This window comes from Protopterus annectens, chromosome 7.part0 (genome assembly GCF_019279795.1).
Source record: "Protopterus annectens isolate FY-2018-M chromosome 7.part0, PAN1.0, whole genome shotgun sequence".
Classification (NCBI taxonomy): domain Eukaryota; kingdom Metazoa; phylum Chordata; order Ceratodontiformes; family Protopteridae; genus Protopterus; species Protopterus annectens.
Window position 1 is genome coordinate 1,118,501,509 of NC_056739.1, and position 20,645 is coordinate 1,118,522,153.

Below are 20,645 nucleotides of genomic sequence, written 5' to 3' on the forward strand. Positions count from 1 at the left end.
CAAATTATGTGGGATCCAGACTTTGGAGATTCCCCATACCCTTGTTAATTAGGTCCATGATGACGCGATCCATAGCCTTACATATCAGACTCGTCAGGCTAATGGGGCGATAATTCCCAGGATCTGTAGTCGCTCTCCCTTTATGAGGAGGGATGACTGTAGCAGTGTGCAATTCTCTAGGGACAAAGCCTGAGGTGAGGCTGTGACTGAACAGGGCACATAGGTGTGGTGCCAGTTCACTTTGTAGTTCATGTAGAATACAGCCAGGGATATTGTCAGGTCCCATGGAAGCGGTATTTTTGGCCTTGGACAACGCAGCTTTAACCTGTGCTGCAGTAATGCTGGGTGCCAGGCATTCTTCCGGTATTGTGATTGGTCCTTTGGGGGGAGGGAGAGGGGTAAAGTTGGCACTGAATCTGTCAGCCAGTATGTTGGCAATATCTGTTGCCTCAGTATAGCAGGTACCATTGTGCAGTAACTCACAGCAAATATGGGTATTGCCGTGGAGGTTCTTGATATAACTATAGAAGGCTTTGTGGTTGTTTTTAGTGTCTGATGCAATTCTGCCTTCATAGCTAGCTTTAGAGGTTTTGATGAGGGATCTCAACCTTTTGTTGAGGCTAATAAGGGAGTTTTTCCAGTCTTGGGACTTCACCTTTTTCTGCAACAGTTTCTTCCTTCTGTTGTAGAGTTTGTTAATGGCAGGGGACCACCAGATTGGCTTTCATTTTTTGGAGGAGAGCATCTTGGTTCTGTTGAGTATGGCTAGTTCCATGCATTTATGTACGTGTTTGTACAGTGCATTGGTGTATGATTCGGCAGTCATGCACCTATTTTCCATTTGCATGGGTGCCGTGAAGTTAGCCACCTCTGTTTTTAAGAGCCCAAAGTCAGCTTTGGAGAAGTTTTTCATGGTGGTTACCTTTGCTGGTGGTGTGGGTGAGATGTGGATTTCCATGGTAATTAGTTTGTGGTCAGATCTAACCAGGGAGGAATTGACTATTGGTGTTGAGCAATGGTTGCCCATGTTAGTAATAACCAGGTCAAGGATGTTGCTTCCCCTAGCAGGGGTAAGAATGATCTGGTCCAGTGCCTTGGAAATAATGAATTCCAGGAAGCGTTGGGCAAATGTATTAATGCATGAGTAGTTTTCCCAGTTGATTGAGGTTTAGTTGAAGTCACCCAGTATGAGATAGTTGGGTTGGACCCTAATAGTTTCCAGGGTGCTTAGGAACATGGAGTGAGAGTCTTGGGACATGGTTGGGGACCTATAGCAGGCTATGACCTGAATTGCCGTCTTATCCACTGTTAGTTGTACCTGAAGTATCTCCGATGCATTATGCTGGACTACTAGTCTGGAGATGTGCATATCCTTTATGAATATGGAGATGCCACCGCCTTTGGAGCTTAGGTCCAAGTTCTGGGGCCAAAAGGTGTGGAATGAGTTATAATCTGGTAGTACAGGGGTGCTTTCTGCTGCTTTAAACCAGGTCTCCATTACTGCACAAATGTCGATGTTCTCCATTTTGAGGAGTGCTTCGAGTGAGTGCATCTTGAAATTTAGACTTCTAGCACTGAGCAGCATGACCCTCCGATTGCATTTATTTATAGCTGTTACAATGGTAATTTGGTCTTTGGAACACCACCTAAAAAAGGCACTATAGGGGTGGCAAAAGCCTTAGCCAGTATCTAAAAACCTAGGGGTGACAGATGCAGGCCATCTCTAGCAAAGCACCAAGGTCTGTCAATCATGTCATCCTAAGCAGACAGATGCTAGATCCCCTTAGAATAACTCTAGAAACTTAGCCAATTGTTGAGGTCAATAATTTTCTGCTTGTACTGTGGTATCATTCTGGGTGATGTTGGGATGCTGCTCAGGACTAGGGTTATACATGCCTGGGCCACATAATCCGAGAGCTCCTCCATGTCTCTTTTCATGTAGTCCAGTAAGGTGCATCTCAGGTCATTCACACCCACATGGACAGTGACAGAGTCATACTTGTACTTGTTGTGGACTGACCTGAGTGCATGTGTTACGTGTCTGATCCTGGCACCCGACAGACAGCTGACTGTTACCTTCTCCTTATTCAACCTAGTGAGTGGGACATCAGTGTCCTTCACTATCGAGTCACCTATGATTAGTGTATTGGGCAAGCTGTTTTGCCTTAGGGGATTAGGTTGAGGGGCACACTGTGTAGGTGAGCTATGTGTCTTGTGATTTGTGCTGTGTTGTGGTGGACGAGTGCATTTCTGATTTGGAGGTCTCTGCTGTTGGATACATTTCTATTGAGAGCCTCAGCGAAGGTGGGTGTGTGGTTTGTGTTTTTATGTGAGAGCTGTAATGGTGGATGTTCTGGAGGGCTATGTGTTCCATGTACTGTGGTGCAGGTGTTGAACTTCTCCTTTTGACCAGCTATTCCAGTCTTGGCTGGAGAGTGCATGTCTTCCAGTTTGGATATATAAGTGCATCTCTCACAAGTCTGAGTGTTGGGAGGTAAGAGGAGAGGGTTGTCTGTGTACATGAGGCAGTTGCTACACTGCCTCAGAATGTCCATGTTCACCAGGTTAATAGGAGAAAGCACAAGGAACTGACCTATGTGGTGCCAGTTCATTTTGTATGGGGATGATAAACCCAGGCTAGAAAGTTGATTGAGAAGTTTACTGTGAGTGTCCATGTCAAAGGTTTTAGATAGATCTAGAAATACTACAGATACAAGTTTATTAGAGTTGTGAGCTTTATTGACAGTGTCTGTAAATGATAATAATGCAGTGGAGGTGCTGTGATCCTGCTGAAATGCATGTTACGTATTTGTTATTAGCTTATTTTGTAAGAGAAAATGGAAAAATGTTTGATGTATACATCTCTTAAGGATTTTAGAGAAGGGAGACAGGATGGCTATGGGATGGAAATCTGTAATGTCAGTAGAATTACCTCCTTTATGTCAGGGGATAATATGTGCCATATTCCACAAGTTAGGGACACAAGATTCTGTTACTGATCTATTAATATGAATGCTGATTGGGTGTGCTATTGCATCTACAGCTAGATTTACGTATTTCAGGGGAAGGTTGTCAACTAAGGAGGAACAAGTTTTTGGGTTATGTAAAAGCTTTTTTGAGAGTTATACAAACTGTATATAGGTAAAGTGGGTGGCGTTGTCTGTATGTGTTCATAGGTTTGTTCCATAGTGTAGGAGTCTCTTCTTTGGCAATGTGTTGAAGAGGTTGCAATTAAGTGAGGTTTTTAAAGGGAATCTGCTAGGGTATAAGGTAGGGGAAAGTTAGCTGTGTTGAATGGTGTGTTAGGTGAGTCTGAAGTTTACGTTGGCTATGCATTCTATGAAGTATGTATTGAAATAGATAGCTGTTTGAAGAGGGGGAATGTTGGTATGAGCTGGGATCTTTTTCGTACCTGGATTGATGAGAGAGGACATGAAGGACCAGAATTTTTAGGGTTGTTTTTATGGCTATCTTGTAGGTGAGTATAATAAGACTTTTTATCTCTATTAATTTGTTTCTTGACTTAGTTCCATAGCTGTCTGAATAGTTTCCAGTTTTTGTCATTTTTATTATTTTGCCAGTGTTAGTAAGTGTTCTACATTTTGTCCATTTGCTCCATATTCTTTTGATCCCTGTTCCTTGATTTTAAAGGTCAATGCTGTGATTTTTAATGTCCACAGTTTGACAGATACTGTACAGCCATTTAATAATGTTTGTACCCTTAAATGGTTCCATCTTTATGATCAAGTTAATCAGTAAATCTAGGAGGAGCATTGCTAAATTGGTGGACAAACAATCATAGCACTGTACATAATTTATACAGGTACAATCATACTTCTCAAGCCACCTCATTTTGAGTTTTAACATATCCATGATCCTCATTGTTCCAAAGTGAAAATGTCTGTTACACACTCGGCGATGTTATAGTGTACTGGCTTACCAGATGGGCAGTAGCAAGCTCCAACCAAACCCCGCCCCAGCTGGTCGACGTCTATCTGTAATCATGAATAACCAATATGATATGGTTCTCCGATTATTCATCTCGATAAGGAAGCACATGAATGCGGACTGGGGTATTCACGGAAACCATATATATAAAGTTCAGAAAAAGATTTGCAAATAAGGGGGGGCACCTCCCTTCTTCAATATACCAACTCCAAGATTGCACTATATTGAGGAAGAGAGTAAACAAAGGCTATCAATGACTACTCCTGCTGTAAGAAACTAATCAACAATCAATGTATGCATGATGTCATTGGCAAATCTGCATGGCATGCCAATTATTCATTATTTGCACACCCCATCCCAAGCATTAGTCCTGTCAATCAGTGCGGCCATGCTCATTCCTGAGCGAAACCGACAGTGAACCAGTATACTACAACATCGCCACACATTCATTGTTAAGATGTTTTTAAACTGATAGCTATTGCAAATAATACTGAATCATATTAATAAAAAAAAAAAACATTTACGAGTATTTAGTAACCATAGTACTCAACTATCCCTGATTTTCAGTGATGCCCTTAATTTTGACTCAAATTTTAGCTCTGTCCCGCTTAATAGGTCCTAAAACTGGTGAATTTTGTAGAAAAGGTGGTGAATTCCACATAAATGGCAATAGGGTTACAAACTTCTTTTATTTCAGAAAACGCATATTAATTCCGATATCTTTATTTTGTCCCTGTCTCAAGTTAATAGTATTAACATTTTAAAAGTATGTCTGGATTTGTCCCCGATTCTGTTAAAAGTTGTCTGTGATTAACTGAGAGCCATGTAAGTTACACATTTTAACCATCCTGACAGTTTCCTAGCTGAAGTTGTTAAAATAATCTACATTTCGCCAGTTTGTTCCACGCTATGAGAGGGTAGTGCTCCGCATTCTGGTAAGAAAGTTTGAGAGCAATGGATATGCGAACGGAGAAGACTCACCAAGAAAAGTCTTTGTAGTGCATCTCTTTTGCACGATTTATTCGATCATCGACTTAGCCCCCTTACCAGAATTTGCTGTCACTTCTAACATTTTCCAGGCATCACTCTGTTATTTTCCTTTAACTAAATCACGTGCATCTCATGGGGTTCCTGTTTGGTTCTTGCCCGCCTCCCAGCTTACCTGGTTGGTTGTTGAATGTTGAAGCCTTGCAGTTCTCGCTTTCTATTCGCAGTTGTGTCTGGAGCGTGTGTTTGTCGCTCATGAATGTGCTACCGTAAAGACGGAAGTGTTAAAATGTAAATACTGCCGGACAGGTTGTTGAGTAGTTTTTAAGTTTGCAATTAGTATCAGGTAAAAACCTACGAGGATACACGGTTTTAATTTTATCAGCAAGACTTGTTCGCCGTTTATACAGTTACTGGCTTTAGACCGTAAGGATTAAATGTCATGTAGCACTATTCTGTATGCGGTGTTGTCATTTTTACTACAGAAGAGACATGCCAGCGGTTTTTATCTCTTTGTTGTAAAAATAGAACGTGTTTTCTTTGTGGAGCACTGGCTATAAAGCTTGGCTTGCACTGATCCAGTAACATGCAAAGTGTGCAGTTGCGGTATCCACTTAATATTTAACTGCTGGTGCTGGAGTATCTTCTGGGTAGCATGGACTGCACTGGACCACGGGGATTACATGTGCTCTTGCCCACAGAGAAGTACAGTTTTGATAATGTTGGAGAGCTGCGGCGGGCTTGGTTATCCAAAGAAAGTGGAATACTGGCGGCCCTTACGGCCACCGATGGAGGACTGTGTTTGTCAGATCTGTCTGTTGGACGCGAAAAGAAGCTTCGCATCCAAGCGGTAGACACCAGCATTTTCACAGAGTAAGTGTACAGAGGTTTTTTGTTCTGCTCCATCCAGTGTCTGCCTCTTGTTTTCTGTTGAAATAGCCTCTTGTGCTGTATTGGATACACAGCTCTCAACCAGTCAGGGACAAATCCAGAAAAATCGGGGACACTTAAATATTAGTACTGTTAAATTAATACATTGTCAGAATAAGATAATGCGAATTAATATGCATTTTCTGAAATAAAATAAGTAAATAACTCATTCTTTTAATTATTTATTAAGTGTAATTTGCCACATTTCCTCCGAAAGTTACCTGTTTTAGGAGGGATTAAGAGGCACAGAGCTAAATGGATGGATGGAATTCCATCACTCAGTAGATTCGTAACACCAGTAAGCCTGTCATGTTTAAAAAAAAAAAACTGCTCAGGACACATTTAAATGATAATTGGCTATCCTCCTGCACACCCCCAGGCTGAGTTGTAATATTACGACTATTTTATTTTGCTCCTGTTCTGTAAAACTTCATTTTTTTTCTTTTCAACTCAATTTCCCCTATTAAACTCTACAACTTTCTATTCCTCCATCTTCCCCTATAATGCCTAGACCACAATTTTATATGTTCTCAATAATGCCATTCGCCCATCTTCTCTCCTTTTTGTACATTCTCCTTATCTTGTACCTCATCATAAATCATTTTTCATAATCTACAGTGATGTTGTGAAATACTTGTACAAAATATCTGTGTTAAAATTATTTTTCCACAGACTTCCATTATAAGGTCCTTTTTGCACCCATAGTTATGTATTCTAACTTGTGTATTGTTTCACATTCTGTTTGATGTTGTCTGTGACTGTGCTAAATAATTGTATCCTCATTTTTGTAGTATGTTAAATAATTGTATTCTCTCTGTTGCATTTTTTCAACTTCTTAATGGAGTGCTTGTATTCTGACTTTTTCTCCAAAATTTGTATGATGATCCTATGCTTCTGCGTCAATAACTTGTATCCACCTTCTAGTCACGTGTTAAACAAATGGATTTTATTCAATTCTTCAATTTTTGTAATGGTGTACCTGTCTGTATTTGTAGTTAATGTTGTAATTGCAATTTTTATGTGGATCTTCTCCCTGGGTCCAGTTAGAGCTCCCCTTTAACAAACAAATAAATAAAATTTGAGTCAAAATCTGGGACAGTAGAGAGGCATGATTGGACATGAACAGAGATGTGCTTTGGCGGAAGTATTGCCTTTATTTTCTCAGCTTGCTTTTTGGTGTGTACTACTTTAAAAAGCAGTAATTTGTACGTACTGTGATACCATAAGTCAAAAATAACTAGTGGTATGTTTGTTGTTCGGCAGTGCAAATGCCGATAAAGAACTGCTTTTCTTGTAAATAAATGGAAGTGTTGAGACCTTAAGGATGCTGATCTTATTTGTACTGCTGTCTTTTCACATACTATTTATTTTCTTATGGTTCCTTAAAGTATATTTTTCTGATGTGCTGTCACAGAAGTCCTCAATTTGGTATATATTATGTATGCAATGGCTGTGTAGTGTAATATGAAGTGATTTTCTTGCCATACCTGGATTTGTGTTTCATGAAACTTAGATGTTTTCATGAAACATGTGACGTCTGTCCTCTGGGCTGGAGATCAAAGACCATCAATCCTCACCACTGCCACTGGTGGACAAACGTTCACTGCAAAAAAAAAAAAAAAAAAAAAAAAAAAGACCCGCACAGTATTTTCAGATGCGGCTGTTAAGTACAGTTTCCCTTACGAGCGCACAGGGAATGCACACTCCAGTCCTGGGGCTGGGCTTTCTCTCCAAGCCCCAAATAAGGCTCTCTACCTATGCAGCTATAGAGTCGACTCCTTAGCCAGGTATTCCAAGTCAAGTCCTCCACCAGCCTCTGTGAAATCAGCAGCACCACCCTCTGTGAAATCAGAGCTGTCAGTGTCCATGTTCAAAGTAGCTGACAGACACATTCTCTTTGAGATATTTGATTTTCACACACACACACACACACACACACACACACACACACACACACACACGTAGGAAAGGCTGGTACAGCTCACCCGCTTTGTCGCCTCCACCCAAACTATAAGGTAGATACACTGCCACCAGACCACCCAAAACTAATTACTCTAAGACTCTTACCAGGGTATCTAATTACTCAGTAACATTAATACTTATACAAATGGTAATATTTTTTCAAGCAGCAAGATTTTCAGGAACGTGGAGACCCAGTGCCACTATGTAAATGCAATTACTCTCAAAGGTTAAATATTTTATAAAAGACCAACCACAATGAAATGTATAGATATATTTAATAATACATATTCAATATGTTCATGTTTTCTATTTTATTATCTGTTTACAATAAACACCAGAGTTTAAATTCACAGGAAACAAAAATAAATAAATAAATAAAAATCACAGATGGAAAGACTTACACAGAAAACAATATTTAGCTAATCTCACTATATTTTCTAACTGACTGAAGAATTACTTACAAAAGCAAGGCAAGATGAAGGTAGATGAGTGTCTCTTGTCAGGTCTAATAACAAAGTGCATCTGTCACATCTCCCACTAGTATTCAAATACAGCTTCAGTGCTGTCTATAGAATGACATCACATCTGGTCACCTGACTCTGCGTTTCCCACATTACCCCCTCACTAGCAACTGAGCCAGGAACTGGCACAGAAGTATCACAATATACACTTAGAACTTGGCTAAGCTTAGTGCAGCATCTGGAAGCTGTAAAACAATTCCAGTACTTCCATCCTCCTGCAGAAACTAAGAAGCCATACTCTGCATCTGAGTGTAGCAATTAGTTTGCCACCAAGGACAGTAGAGCAAGATCCCAGCCCATGTTTTTCACAGACAATTGCGTCTCTGGCTATATTCAGACCTGTCATTTAATTTCATGTTATTTTTCTTCAGGTTAGCTGGGCTGAGCTTAACCCCTTCCCTTCCAGCATAATCTGTTTAAAATATATACATTTCATCAGTTGCAATAATACAATGTGATATATATATATTTTTTTCTGTCCAACAGGACCCACTGTTGATAAATTAATGTAAACTTTACAAGTACATTTTTAACACAATCATCTGTACAAATCCAGTTTGATATTCAAATGATATATATATATAATTCTTTACAAAACTCCAGCTAGGTAGCTATGCTGGCATATAGTACATGTCCACTGCTCTACTAATCCCTAGCACGGCTAGCAATACCTCACACCATCACAGAGCACACAAGAGATTATTCCTCACTAGTACTGGTCACTGTTTGAATGACCTGCAAAGAAAGGGACAAGTATATGTGCTGAAAGAGAAAGTTGCCATGTTCAGTGTACAAGATACACACACTGTTGCTGTGACTGAGGTAGTAAGAAGACAGATGTTTGAAGTAATTTATGCCCTGTCACTCTCTAGAAAGAGGAGTACTGGTGTAGAGGTGGAGAAGGTTGTTAATGTTATTTAGTTTGAGAGATGATCTCAAATGATGAGAGCAATGGGTATCGGAGAATATAAAATTTATAGATGGCTGGTGGAAAAGGAAATAGTGTTTGATACCCAAAAAGTGTTTTCCTTCTTGGAGGTGGTGGTAAAATGTGGTTTGGAAAATTTTGTTTTACAAGAATATCATAGGAGTGATTTGAAATAGTAGGGTTTAAGAAGTGTTTTGCTAATGGAAAACCTCAAAAGGGGAACAGTAACACACTACTTTGTTAGACGTATTTTAATTATGGGGCTTGTATACTAGAATCTTCCTTTCCTCATTGCAGTTATTTATTTTGTTTTGTTTGTTTGAGATTTCTGGGAGAGAGTCTACCTCATAGCATATAAGATCTTCTCTTTCAGAGGATGAATTTGCACACAGGATGAGTGATCTAAACTAAATGCACTGTAAATGTTGCATCAAACTAGTAAGCTTATATGAGGGAGCATAAGAACTAACGTTAAAGATTATTACATTTCTATTAATATTTATTATTTTCAAATTCTGATTATAGCTAATCTTCACATATGTCACACACTAATCAAAATTAGCGGCTTATGTTATTTTGCTAAATTATATGAGAGGCTTCACTTTAATCTTTGACGAGAAGTAACATTATGGCCGGCTGTCAGATTTAGTGGAAACATTGTAAATAAGCAGAAACAGGTGTACTTATTCTTTAAAGTCAGTTTAGTCAGTTGGGCTTCATCTTGTGTAATTTCCCCTTATCTTCATTTGTATAATTTGGAACTTGGAACAAGTTGAAAAGCCAGACTAATGTTTCCAGATCACTATTTAAACAAAGCTCTTTCACCTACTGTGCTTAGCTAACAGAGGGGTACATTAAAAAGTGAAATAAGCGTGGGTGTACATTACCCATGAAACAGTGTGTGTGTGTGTGTGTGTGTGTGTGTGTGTGTGTGTGTGTGTGTGTGTGTGTGTGTGTGTAATATATATACATACATACATACATACATACACAGAGCTGTACATGCATATGTGTGTGTGTGTAATATATATATATATATATATATATATATATATATATATATATATATATATATATATATATATATATATATATATTTATATTATATATATATACAGCTATACATGCATATATAGTGTGTATGTATGTAATATATATATATATATATATATATATATATATATGTATATATATATGTATATATATGTATTATAATATATATATAATGTATATGTATTTATATGTTTATATATATATATATATATATATATATATATATACACACACACATATATATGTGTATGTATATATATATATATATATATATATATATATACACACACACACGTATATGTATGTGTGTGTATATATATATATATATATATATATATATATATATATATATAATGTGTGTGTGTGTGTGTATATATATATATATATATATATATATATATATATATATATATATATATATATATATATATATACAGATATATGGGTTTATGTCAAGTTAAGTGTTCATAAGTGGCAGACGATGCATCCACTGCCATTGTGCAGTTTCTACTTAATAGTACCTATTTTGTGGTACAATGTTTAAAATTTAAATCTTTTGTAAAGTTGTACTACTCCTTGTGTGACCTCGCCAAAATGTTCATTGAACTTTGTCCTTGGTAATGTCAACTTAGAGTGCTCGTGGGTGCAGCCAGAACATTTAATGGATGAACCACAGCACATGCATGGGTCCCTGTCTATTAAAGACTATGGACACACTTCACATTATCCTTCAACTGATGTTAGCGAGGGATATATTTAGAATTATATTTATGAAGATTTTTTTATTATGAGACCACTCTTATAATTTTGGTAAGATGTGGTAGGAAGGCATTATGGCAGGACCCATGTTGGTGCTAACAGGGGTGTGATGTTTGACTGGTTGTGTTCTCTATCGGTGTACATATGCATGTAGTACAGTTAGTAGGTATTTTGAGTTAAGTATTAAAAAATGTCAGCATTTTGACACTCCAGTTTTGCATTCAGTTTTGACTTGTAGTGTACCACTGTTCGGTAAGTTGTCACTTACCTCACACTCACACACAAAAATATATACTTTTATTTGTTGAAGCCAATACTCAATGTGGATTTTTGCTATAATTTTAGTTTAGGTTTTATAAAAGAAACAGCAGTTTGGAGCCACTAAGCTGTGTTTCAGGTTTAAGACTTACCTGCATTTCCTCCTGTAGGTAGTCTTGGCTCTGGTTGGTGATTAAACTTGTTTGAATCACCCACAAAGGATTGCACTTACGGAATAACCATTTTCTCTTCATTTGTATTTTTTGTGAAACAAATCTCCATAGATTTAGGTTCATAGATTTGTACTAGGCTAACTGCCCTTGTGGGCCGCTTGAGGTCTAGCCAATTACCCCATGGTAGAATCAAACCCTTTACTTTGTGTCTGTAAGGTAAACTCCTTAACCATTAGGCCAGCCTCCTTCATTGATCTGATTTGCTGTGTATTGTGGGAGATAGTGCAGATAGGGTGGAAGACAAATGCATCGGTTCACCAAAGCAGTTTGCCCTTTTTATTTATTTCTTAAGGTATTTAATGATGTGGTACATTGTTCTGTGCTACTGTCAGTTGCTGTTGCACGTACATACTCTCATGTACTGGTAGTCCTTATAATTATTACTGTTGTGAGGTGTTAAGTATTTCAACAAATTAAGTCCTTCAAATGCTCCTGGCAGTTCCATTTTATAGTTAATAATAATGTATGTATTTATTTTGTCTTCGTCAGCATTTGGTTATTTGTATAATTGCTGTTAGCATTGTTGGCACTAAACTAAACAAAACTTTGATTCTCAGGAATTTAATAATTTAAACTGTGTATTTTCCATTTTAATTAGCAACCATTTTATTTTGGCACCTTGATTTTTCTGAATTTGATTATCTCATTCTGTAGTGAAATTTTCGGTTGAGTTTTGATAACTTATAATAAGCCTAACTGGAGCCATTTAAGACCGGGTCTACCTGTTGTTTTGCTAGGACTGCTGTTGGTTTCTAATAAAGTGACTTTCACCTAACTACCAAATGCATACAATATTCAGTACTCTAGGATGGTTCTTGTTTCAAACTCTGAACATGTTATACCTTAAAGTAAATTTTGTTACAGTGATTTTCAGAAGGGTGTCTTGCTGTATAGTTCCATTCCAATGAACTAATCTTATTTAAGGGTAAAAGAAATGAATTACACAAAACCATGGTTGGTAGTAACACAACTGGTGTTCATTCATTTTCTAATTTAATACTAAACAGACTTAACAATCATTTTAAGAGAGTGTCTCATTTTGGTAATAAAGTTTCACTTAATGTTAAATGCAACAAAAATATTTGATGAACCAAACCAGGGCAGATTACAAGCATCAAAAAACACTGAGAAACTCATTAAAGCATTTTGTGTGAGGGCTTTCGCAGTTTAACAAACTGCTTCATCAGACAAATTCCTTACACCAAGCTGGGGTATTTTAAAGCCAATATAAACCAATAAAAATCCCCAAACAATTATTCAATTAAATTCACAGAAAGCACTGACAATTTCCATTCTGATAGCAAAGTGCTCACTCATATACAAACGTATAAAAGCCAATATATAATCGGCAACTAAATTTTTCATGAAGTTAATTAAAAAATATTATACAACTAAAACATTCAGTATTATAAAATAATATAACAAGTTATCAAACACTTCTAGATAAATGTCTAACAAATGTCTAAAACAAGTCTGACATCCTATACCTAACATAGGAACATGACAAGAAGTGTGTATATGTGTGCACACACTTTTTTTTGGGGGGGTGCCACAAGTAAGAAAGATGGAGAATCTGCCATGTACTTGTTTGGGCAGTGACTATGCAAACATAATGTTGACGTGTAATACACTTAAATGGAATCCGATGAAATAGGCAAGTAATCTCTAATATACTGCATGTCCCAAAGAATAACATATGCACAAGTATAAATGAATTTGTTACTTGTGTGTAGACCTATTGTTGAGCACTGGCGTAATGCATAACTTATCATTAAGATCTTTACTTTTGTTACCTCTCATCCTAATAATCCATTTCAGTTTACGTGTCTCCACTTCTTTTCTTTAATGTCTCCTTCTTTGATCTTCAGGTACTAAGTCAATCATCATGAACTTGAAATTATGATCAACACCATGCCTCGAGACATGTTTAGCTAGAGCACTGGTACATATAGAGTTGTTAATAATATATATGTGCTCTCTAATATGGTCACGTAGTCTTCTATTCATTTTGCCTGTATAGAAACATGAACATACTTGGCATATGGCCAAATAGACTAGGTTGGAGGTATTGCAATCAGTTCTGACCTTAACGGCTAATTGTTTATCTATACCTGGGTGCACAAACATCCCAGAGGTGTCTAAATATCTGCACCAGTTACATTTCGAACATGGTTGTGTACTTGGTCATACTGCTCAACCCTGTATGAATGCAGCCTTACAACTACACAGCAGTCTGCCCATTATGCACCAACTATTCAAATTCATCCTACTAAAGTAAAATTTGAGTCTGGTGTTTTTCCTTAGCATTTATCCATGTAACAAATGCTAAAAACACAGTTATAAAGTCAACTAAATACTTTGCTACAGGTCATTCAGTAGTTTTGCTAGTGAAGAGCTTGGAGGACTGTACCTTCAGCATGTGTCCTAACAGTAATAACCATGTCCCTAACAGGCCGACCTGTGATTGTATAGTACCAAACTCACAAATGCTTAAATTGGGATTGCTGTATGTAGTACCTCTTACTTTCCCTGCAACAGATAATTTAATGTATGAACTTCTCCCTAACCTTCATTGCAACCATTCTTTTTTGCTAGGTGATTACAGTTTAGATTGGCACCCTTGAGTACTACAAAGGCAATTCAGAAGAATATCGTTAGTTTAGTTTTATTAATTTAGACAGCCAGTTAGTTTCTTTCCTTCTAGGCTTGTACCAAGCAACAGGTGAGCTGTCTGTACTAGACAGGACGTTGTGAGATTTTTATTTTTTTTTTAAGACGTTTTAAGTTCAAATTATGTCAGTGACCACGTCGGCTTCTTTGGATTAAGTTTCATTTTGTTTGCAAGGGTGAGTGATCAGTCTAGTTGTGCAGGTGATCACAAATATTGTCTGGTGGTATTTTGGATTGAATAAAATTACTGGGGTGGAAGACCAAAAGCCAGTCAATAATTGAGCCATTTTGGTGTGATGAGTTGTTATAGGTTGGGTGTGTTAAAATTGTGAAAAACCAAAGAGGTTAATGCTGTCAGGGCATTGGGAGCCAAGTTTCAGCCAATCAATGTTGACATCACCTAATATTACTGTTTGTAGAGAAATATTATCTGATACCCAGGATAAGATATTGTAAGAGATAATAGATTGTTGCCAGGGGGTATGTACATTGAAATTATGCGGAAACATTTATTGTTATTTAAGTTAAAATAGTTGATAATAAGTTCGGCTTTGTCATAGGGAGATACATGATGGTTGTGAGGAGGTAAAGAAATATAGTCAGGATATAGTATGGCTACACTGCCTTATTTTCTTTTGATCATTCAGCTTTGAACATGTTGAAACCAGGGGGAAGGACTTCGGTATCTTTGTGTGGTTTGAGCCTGGTTTCTGTGATTACTAATATGTCATGGGAATGATGCATCATCCAAGCATGTAATTTGGAAACTTTATTGCAAATACTATGTATGTTTACTGAGATAAAATTGTTAATTTTGTGAAGCTGGAATATTAATTGGGGATGGGGATGGTGTGAAATTGGGAACTGGGTTGGGGTGACTGCCCCCACGGAGTAGCAGAAATTTAAAGAATATACAGGAAGGAAAGGATTTAATTTTGACAGTAGTGCAAGTCTGTTTGATGTTAGCCATGTACAGTGGTAATTTAATACAGTTTAGGTTTAAAGAAAAAAACTTTGGTCCATGTGAAAAACATGAGGAGCAATGGGTAGGGAGTAGTGATGTTTGAAATTGGAGGAAGAGGCAGTAACTGTAGGAGGAAAGAGTGTAGGTGAAATTGGTACAAAATAAGTTGACAGAGGGGAGTGGGAGTAAATTATAAGGGTAAGGTGAATCATGGTAGAATTAGGATTGGAAGAATTTTGAAGAGAGATTAGTAGTGAATGGCATATTGAATGAATTTGGAATAAGGTGGATAGGAAAAGGGATAATGGCATGGTATAAATGGGTCATAGTTGATTAGAAGGTGAAGCAGAGAGAGTTGGGGAAATGATGAGACTTAAAAGTTGGAGGGTATGTAGGTGTATAGAGTGTATAAGTAAGTATAGAGTATATTGGTGTGTAGTTAGGAATTGAGGTGATTGGAGAGAGGAATAAAATATTGAGTTGGTAGGAGTTAGGGGTAGAGGTGTTTGTATTGAAAAGGGAAAGAGAGTATAAGTTGATAGGATGAGTGTGTGATAATTGGCGTAAAAAAGGTAAGTAGGATGAATTGAGGGAGATTGGTGGTGGGACTAAAAGAGGAAGGGGTGTGGAGTTGTGATGTTTAAATGTAGAGGTAGTGGGATGAGTGGGAATTGGGGGTAGGGTAGGGGGAGCAAAGTGAGCCCAAGCTCCATTGAGTTGGCCTGATCATAGGTACAGGCTGAAAAGAAAAACGGTCAGTAATTAGTTGCAGAACAGCTCTTGCAGTAGCTGAGGTTAGCAAAGTTCAGAGAAGCTTTTTTTTTTTTTAATGTCAGCAGTTAGAGCAATACCAAGATTATGGGCATTAAAGTAATTACCTAATTTGAAAAAAAGGTTTCAACTGTTAGGTTAAATATTGGCAGAATAGGGGAAGACATTTGAAATGTGTTATAGAAATAGGAGTAAGAGAGAGGAATTTTGTTGGTAGTACAGTGGGGTTAGAGATATGAGGAAGGGACATTTTGAGTGCATTCTGGTGATGTATGAGGCTCTGCTAGAATAGTAGCATGTGGTGTACATAGAAAAAAATTAACATACATACAATTTTGCAGTAGCTGTTTTGTGACCATGACCACAGGGAAATGGGAACTTAGTGTGTGCCTGACCTTCAGCTTGTAGTTACCAGGTGAAGTGGGTAGTTCTCAGGTTAAGGTGCTGGCAGGTCGCAAGGCTTACAATATCTAGGAAAAGTAGGTGAGAAGGGAAAGGAAAAGGAGGGGAGAGATTAGTTAACAAAAACAGGAAGTGGAGTTTGTGAAAGATGGTGGGTTAAAATTTTAGAAAACAAGCAGTAACATAATTAAAAACCTTTTATACAGACGGCAAGTTTGTTAGCACAGAAGTGATTACTGTACTTGTGTTTCTACCTACTTCATTTTACTTTTGCATCATCTTAAAAATACTCAATTGTATTTATTACTGCTTGGTGTAACTCATTCTAAGCCTTTTGGTTTAAACACTTGGGCTTCGGACCAGTTGTTTTGCACTGAGAGGGTTTGTGGTCTGCACTGTTGTGGCAGAACAGGTAGCTTACATCCTTCTAGGTTGGGAACTGCTGATTGAGGGCTCAGTGTCTGTTATTCTAAAAGTGTATTAATTCTGGTTTAAGCACTTGGGCTTTCAGGCCAGTTATTTTACATTAAGAAGGTTCGTGGTCTGCACTCTTGTGGGAGGAGAGGCTGGACTCGGCCCTTCTGAGCTGGGAATTTCTGGTTAAAGGCTTATAGTGCATGCATATCTGAACTGCTTCTTACAAGTTGGTGCGCCTTGTTTGCTGTGGCATAGACTGGATTCGGGCCTGCTGGATCTAGCTTTGTTTGTGTAACTTGAGCACTAATCCAGACATTCTCTAAAGTATTCAATTGTATTTATTACTGCTTGGTTGTAACTTGATTAAAGTGTAGCTATCATTCCAAGTCTTTTGGATTAAGCACTTGGGCTTCAGACCAGTTGTTTTACATTAGGAAGGTTTGTGGCAAGCACTGTGGTGGCAGGACAGGTAGCTTTCATCCTTCTAAGTTGGGAACTGCTGTTTGAGAGCCCACTGTCCAAGGGTATTAGTTCTGGTTTAGGCACTTGGGCTTCAGGCCAGTTATTTTACATTAAGAAGGTTCATGGTCTGCACTCTTGTGGGAGAAGAGGCTGGACTCTGCCCTTCTGAGCTGGGAATTTCTGGTTAAAGGTTTATAGTGCCTGAATATTTGAACTGTATCTTACTAAAATTGGTACACCCTGTTTGCTCTAGCATAGACTACATCCAGGCCTGCTGAATCTAGCTTTGTTTATATGCTTGTTGTTTGTTTGCTTGTTATTTCCCTGGAAGCTAATTCCACCTAATACACGGCTTCTCACCGCTTCTGTGGATTACTAGTGATATCTGCATTGCTTACTGTACTACTTCCTTGTTTCACTTGAAAGAAAGTTACTGTTTGTCGTTTTTGCATTTAGTTACTTGTAACACATTGCACTCAAGTTACCTGGCACTTGCTCACTAAAGCAATTATATAAGTCAGCACTAAAAATTAAAAGCACTACACCCTCACTCCCCACTGGCCCTTGTTTTCAATTATTAAGGAATTCCCAATATTATTCTAGCATGTCCAAAGGTCAGTTGTCAATCTCCTCTCCGGTCCAGCTGGTGAATCTGGGAATCTTGAGGCAATGTTATAACTGCCTCATGTACACAGACAACCCTCTCCTCCTCCCACATAACACAAATAGCGAGAGATGCAGCTATTTAGCCAAACTGGAGGCTGAGCTCTCTCAACTCAGGACTGGCAAGACCAGACAGGAGGAGAAGGCAACCACACACACCACAAAACCAGCCTCACATAATGCTACCACACCACAGAATCAAACACATAAACACACAAAGACATACTCGGAGGCTCTGAGTAAAAATTTACCTAAACAGCAGAGGCCTCCAAAGCAGACACCCAAACAACTGCTACCTCAAGACACCCCACAAGCAACACATAAACCACAAAAGCAGTGTGCAAAGCAGTCACAGCCCTTAAGGCCAAATACAACACCAAACATACTTGTCATAGGTGACTCCATAGTCAGACACACTGACGTCCCACTCACCAGGCTGAACAAGGAGAGGGTCACAGTAAGCTGCCTATCGGGCGCTAGAATCCGCCACATAACACAAGCACTCTGGTCACTCCACGGCAAGTACAAATATGACACAGTCATTGTCCATGCTGGTGTGAACGACCTGAGACGCACCTCCCTGGACTACATGAAAAGAGACATAGAGGAGCTCTCTGATTATGTAGCCCAGGCAGGTATGACCCTGACCCTGAGCAGTATCCTTCCTTCACCAAGAATGATGCCACAATATAGAGACAAGATGATCAGCTTTAACAATTGGCTTAATGTCTGGTGTCATTCAAAGGGGATCCAGTGTCTGTCTGCATGGGATGACATGCTTGACAAGCCACGCTGCTCGCAAGGGACGGCTTGCACCTGTCACCCTGGGATTCCGGATATTGGCTAAGGCTCTTGCCACCCCATAGTGCCTTTTTAGGCAAGGCTCAAATTCTAAACCTACCACCCTAGAAAACAAAAATGGGAAGAAACTGAGGGTAATGCTGCTCAATGCCAGAAGTCTAAATCTCAAAATGCACTTTTCGAGGCCCTTCTCAGTATGGAGAACATCGATGTCTGTGCTGTAACTGAAACCTGGTTCAAGGCTCACTGAGAGCACCCGGCACTATTAGGTTTTACCTCATATCATGCGTTCGGCCCCAAAACCCAGACCACACCACAAAGGAGGGTGTATCCATATTCATAAAGGATACCCACACCCCCGGGTTGGGGGCAACGACATAAGCTTCGGAAACCATCCAGGTGCAACTAACCATAGGCAAAACTGCTCTACAAATTGTAGCATGCTACATGCCACCATCTCAAACTCAGGAACCCCACACAGCCTTCCTGAAGACACTGGAGGGTATAAATGTATCTCCAAACACCATCATATTGGGTGACTTCAACTACCCGAATATACACTGGGAACATTACTCAAGCCCTAACTTTCTAGCCCAACTGTTCCTGGAGTTCATAAATTCAAATGCCATGGAACAGCTAGTCACTGTTCCCACGAGAGGAGAAAATATACTAGATCTCATTATCACAAACATGGGGACAAAATGCTCCACACGGAGTATATCCCTCATTGGTGAGATCTGATCATAAACTAATCTCACTGGAAATCCACATCCCGCTCCCACCCCAAACAAAAAAGACCACAGTGAAGAACTTCTCTAAAGCAAACTTCACACTACTCAAGACTGGTGTGGTATCCTTCAAGGCCCCTGAGCCAGTGGAAACCACAACCAAAGCTGCGGAAGCCCTTACAAATGCCTTCTATGAACACCTCCAGGACTGCATGGATCAGGCAATCCCAAATAAAACCAAGACTCTTTCCACAAAGGGCAAACGTCCAGTCTGGTGGACCCCAGCCATTAACAAACTTTACAATAAGAGGAGAAAGCTATTACATGATAGAACAAAATCCATAAAGGAAGTCACCCTGATCATTATTAGTAAAAAAATACGAGCACTCATAAAATCAACTAAGGCCAATTTTGAGAGAAAAATTGCCATGGATTCAAAGGACAATCATAAGGCCTTTTTCAGCTATGTTAGGAACCTGGGTGGAAACTCCCAGATATGCTCAGAATTAGTCCAAAATGATACAAAATCACTGAACCCACAGACATTGCCAACATACTGGCAGACGGGTTCAGTGCAAACTTCACCCCCTCTCCCAAAGGAGAGATAACTATCCCAGCAGAGTGTAGCCTCCCAGACATCTCAAATGCGCGAGTGAAAGCTGCTCTCTCTAAAACTAAAAACACAGCATCAATGGGACGGATGGTGTCCCGGCTGTGTGCTACGAAGCTAAATGAGGAATTAAACCGCACATAAGGCAGCTGTTTAATCTCAGCCTTTACCACAGGATATGTGCCCAAGGAGTGGTGTACGGCAACTGTGGTCCCACTCCTAAAAGCGGTGCCTCTACAGACCCTGGTAATTACACGCCCCATAAGCAACAAGTCTAGTCTGCAAGCTATGGAGAGGATCATAATGGAGCTCATAAACAAAGATATAGGGGACTTGCAGTCATTGGACCCGACCCAGTTTGAAAGCCGTCAAGGGCAGATCATGCCTTTTGAACTTGGTCAACTTCTTGAAACAGTCTGAGGCCATTGATGAGGAAAGGCAGTCCATACAGCCTACCTTGACCTTGCAAAGGCCTTCGACACAATACCCCACTCGGGTATTGTAGAAAAACTACCAGCAAATGTAAACCCATATGTCACAAGATGGGTTGCAAACTGGCAAGGACAGAACCCACAGGC

At 39.0% G+C, this 20,645-nt stretch overlaps 1 protein-coding gene across 1 annotated transcript in view; it reads left to right on the top strand.

Annotated features, from left to right (window-relative positions):
* Positions 1-5,191: 5,191 nt before the first annotated feature.
* The window catches only part of SPG11 (SPG11 vesicle trafficking associated, spatacsin), a 2,547,571-nt gene continuing 2,532,117 nt past the window's right edge, over positions 5,192-20,645 (top strand). Inside the window, exon 1 of the mRNA XM_044077700.1 lies at positions 5,192-5,808. Within this exon, the coding sequence (XP_043933635.1) occupies positions 5,591-5,808 (218 nt within the window). The 5' untranslated portion in view covers positions 5,192-5,590. The remainder of the gene's footprint in view (positions 5,809-20,645) is intronic.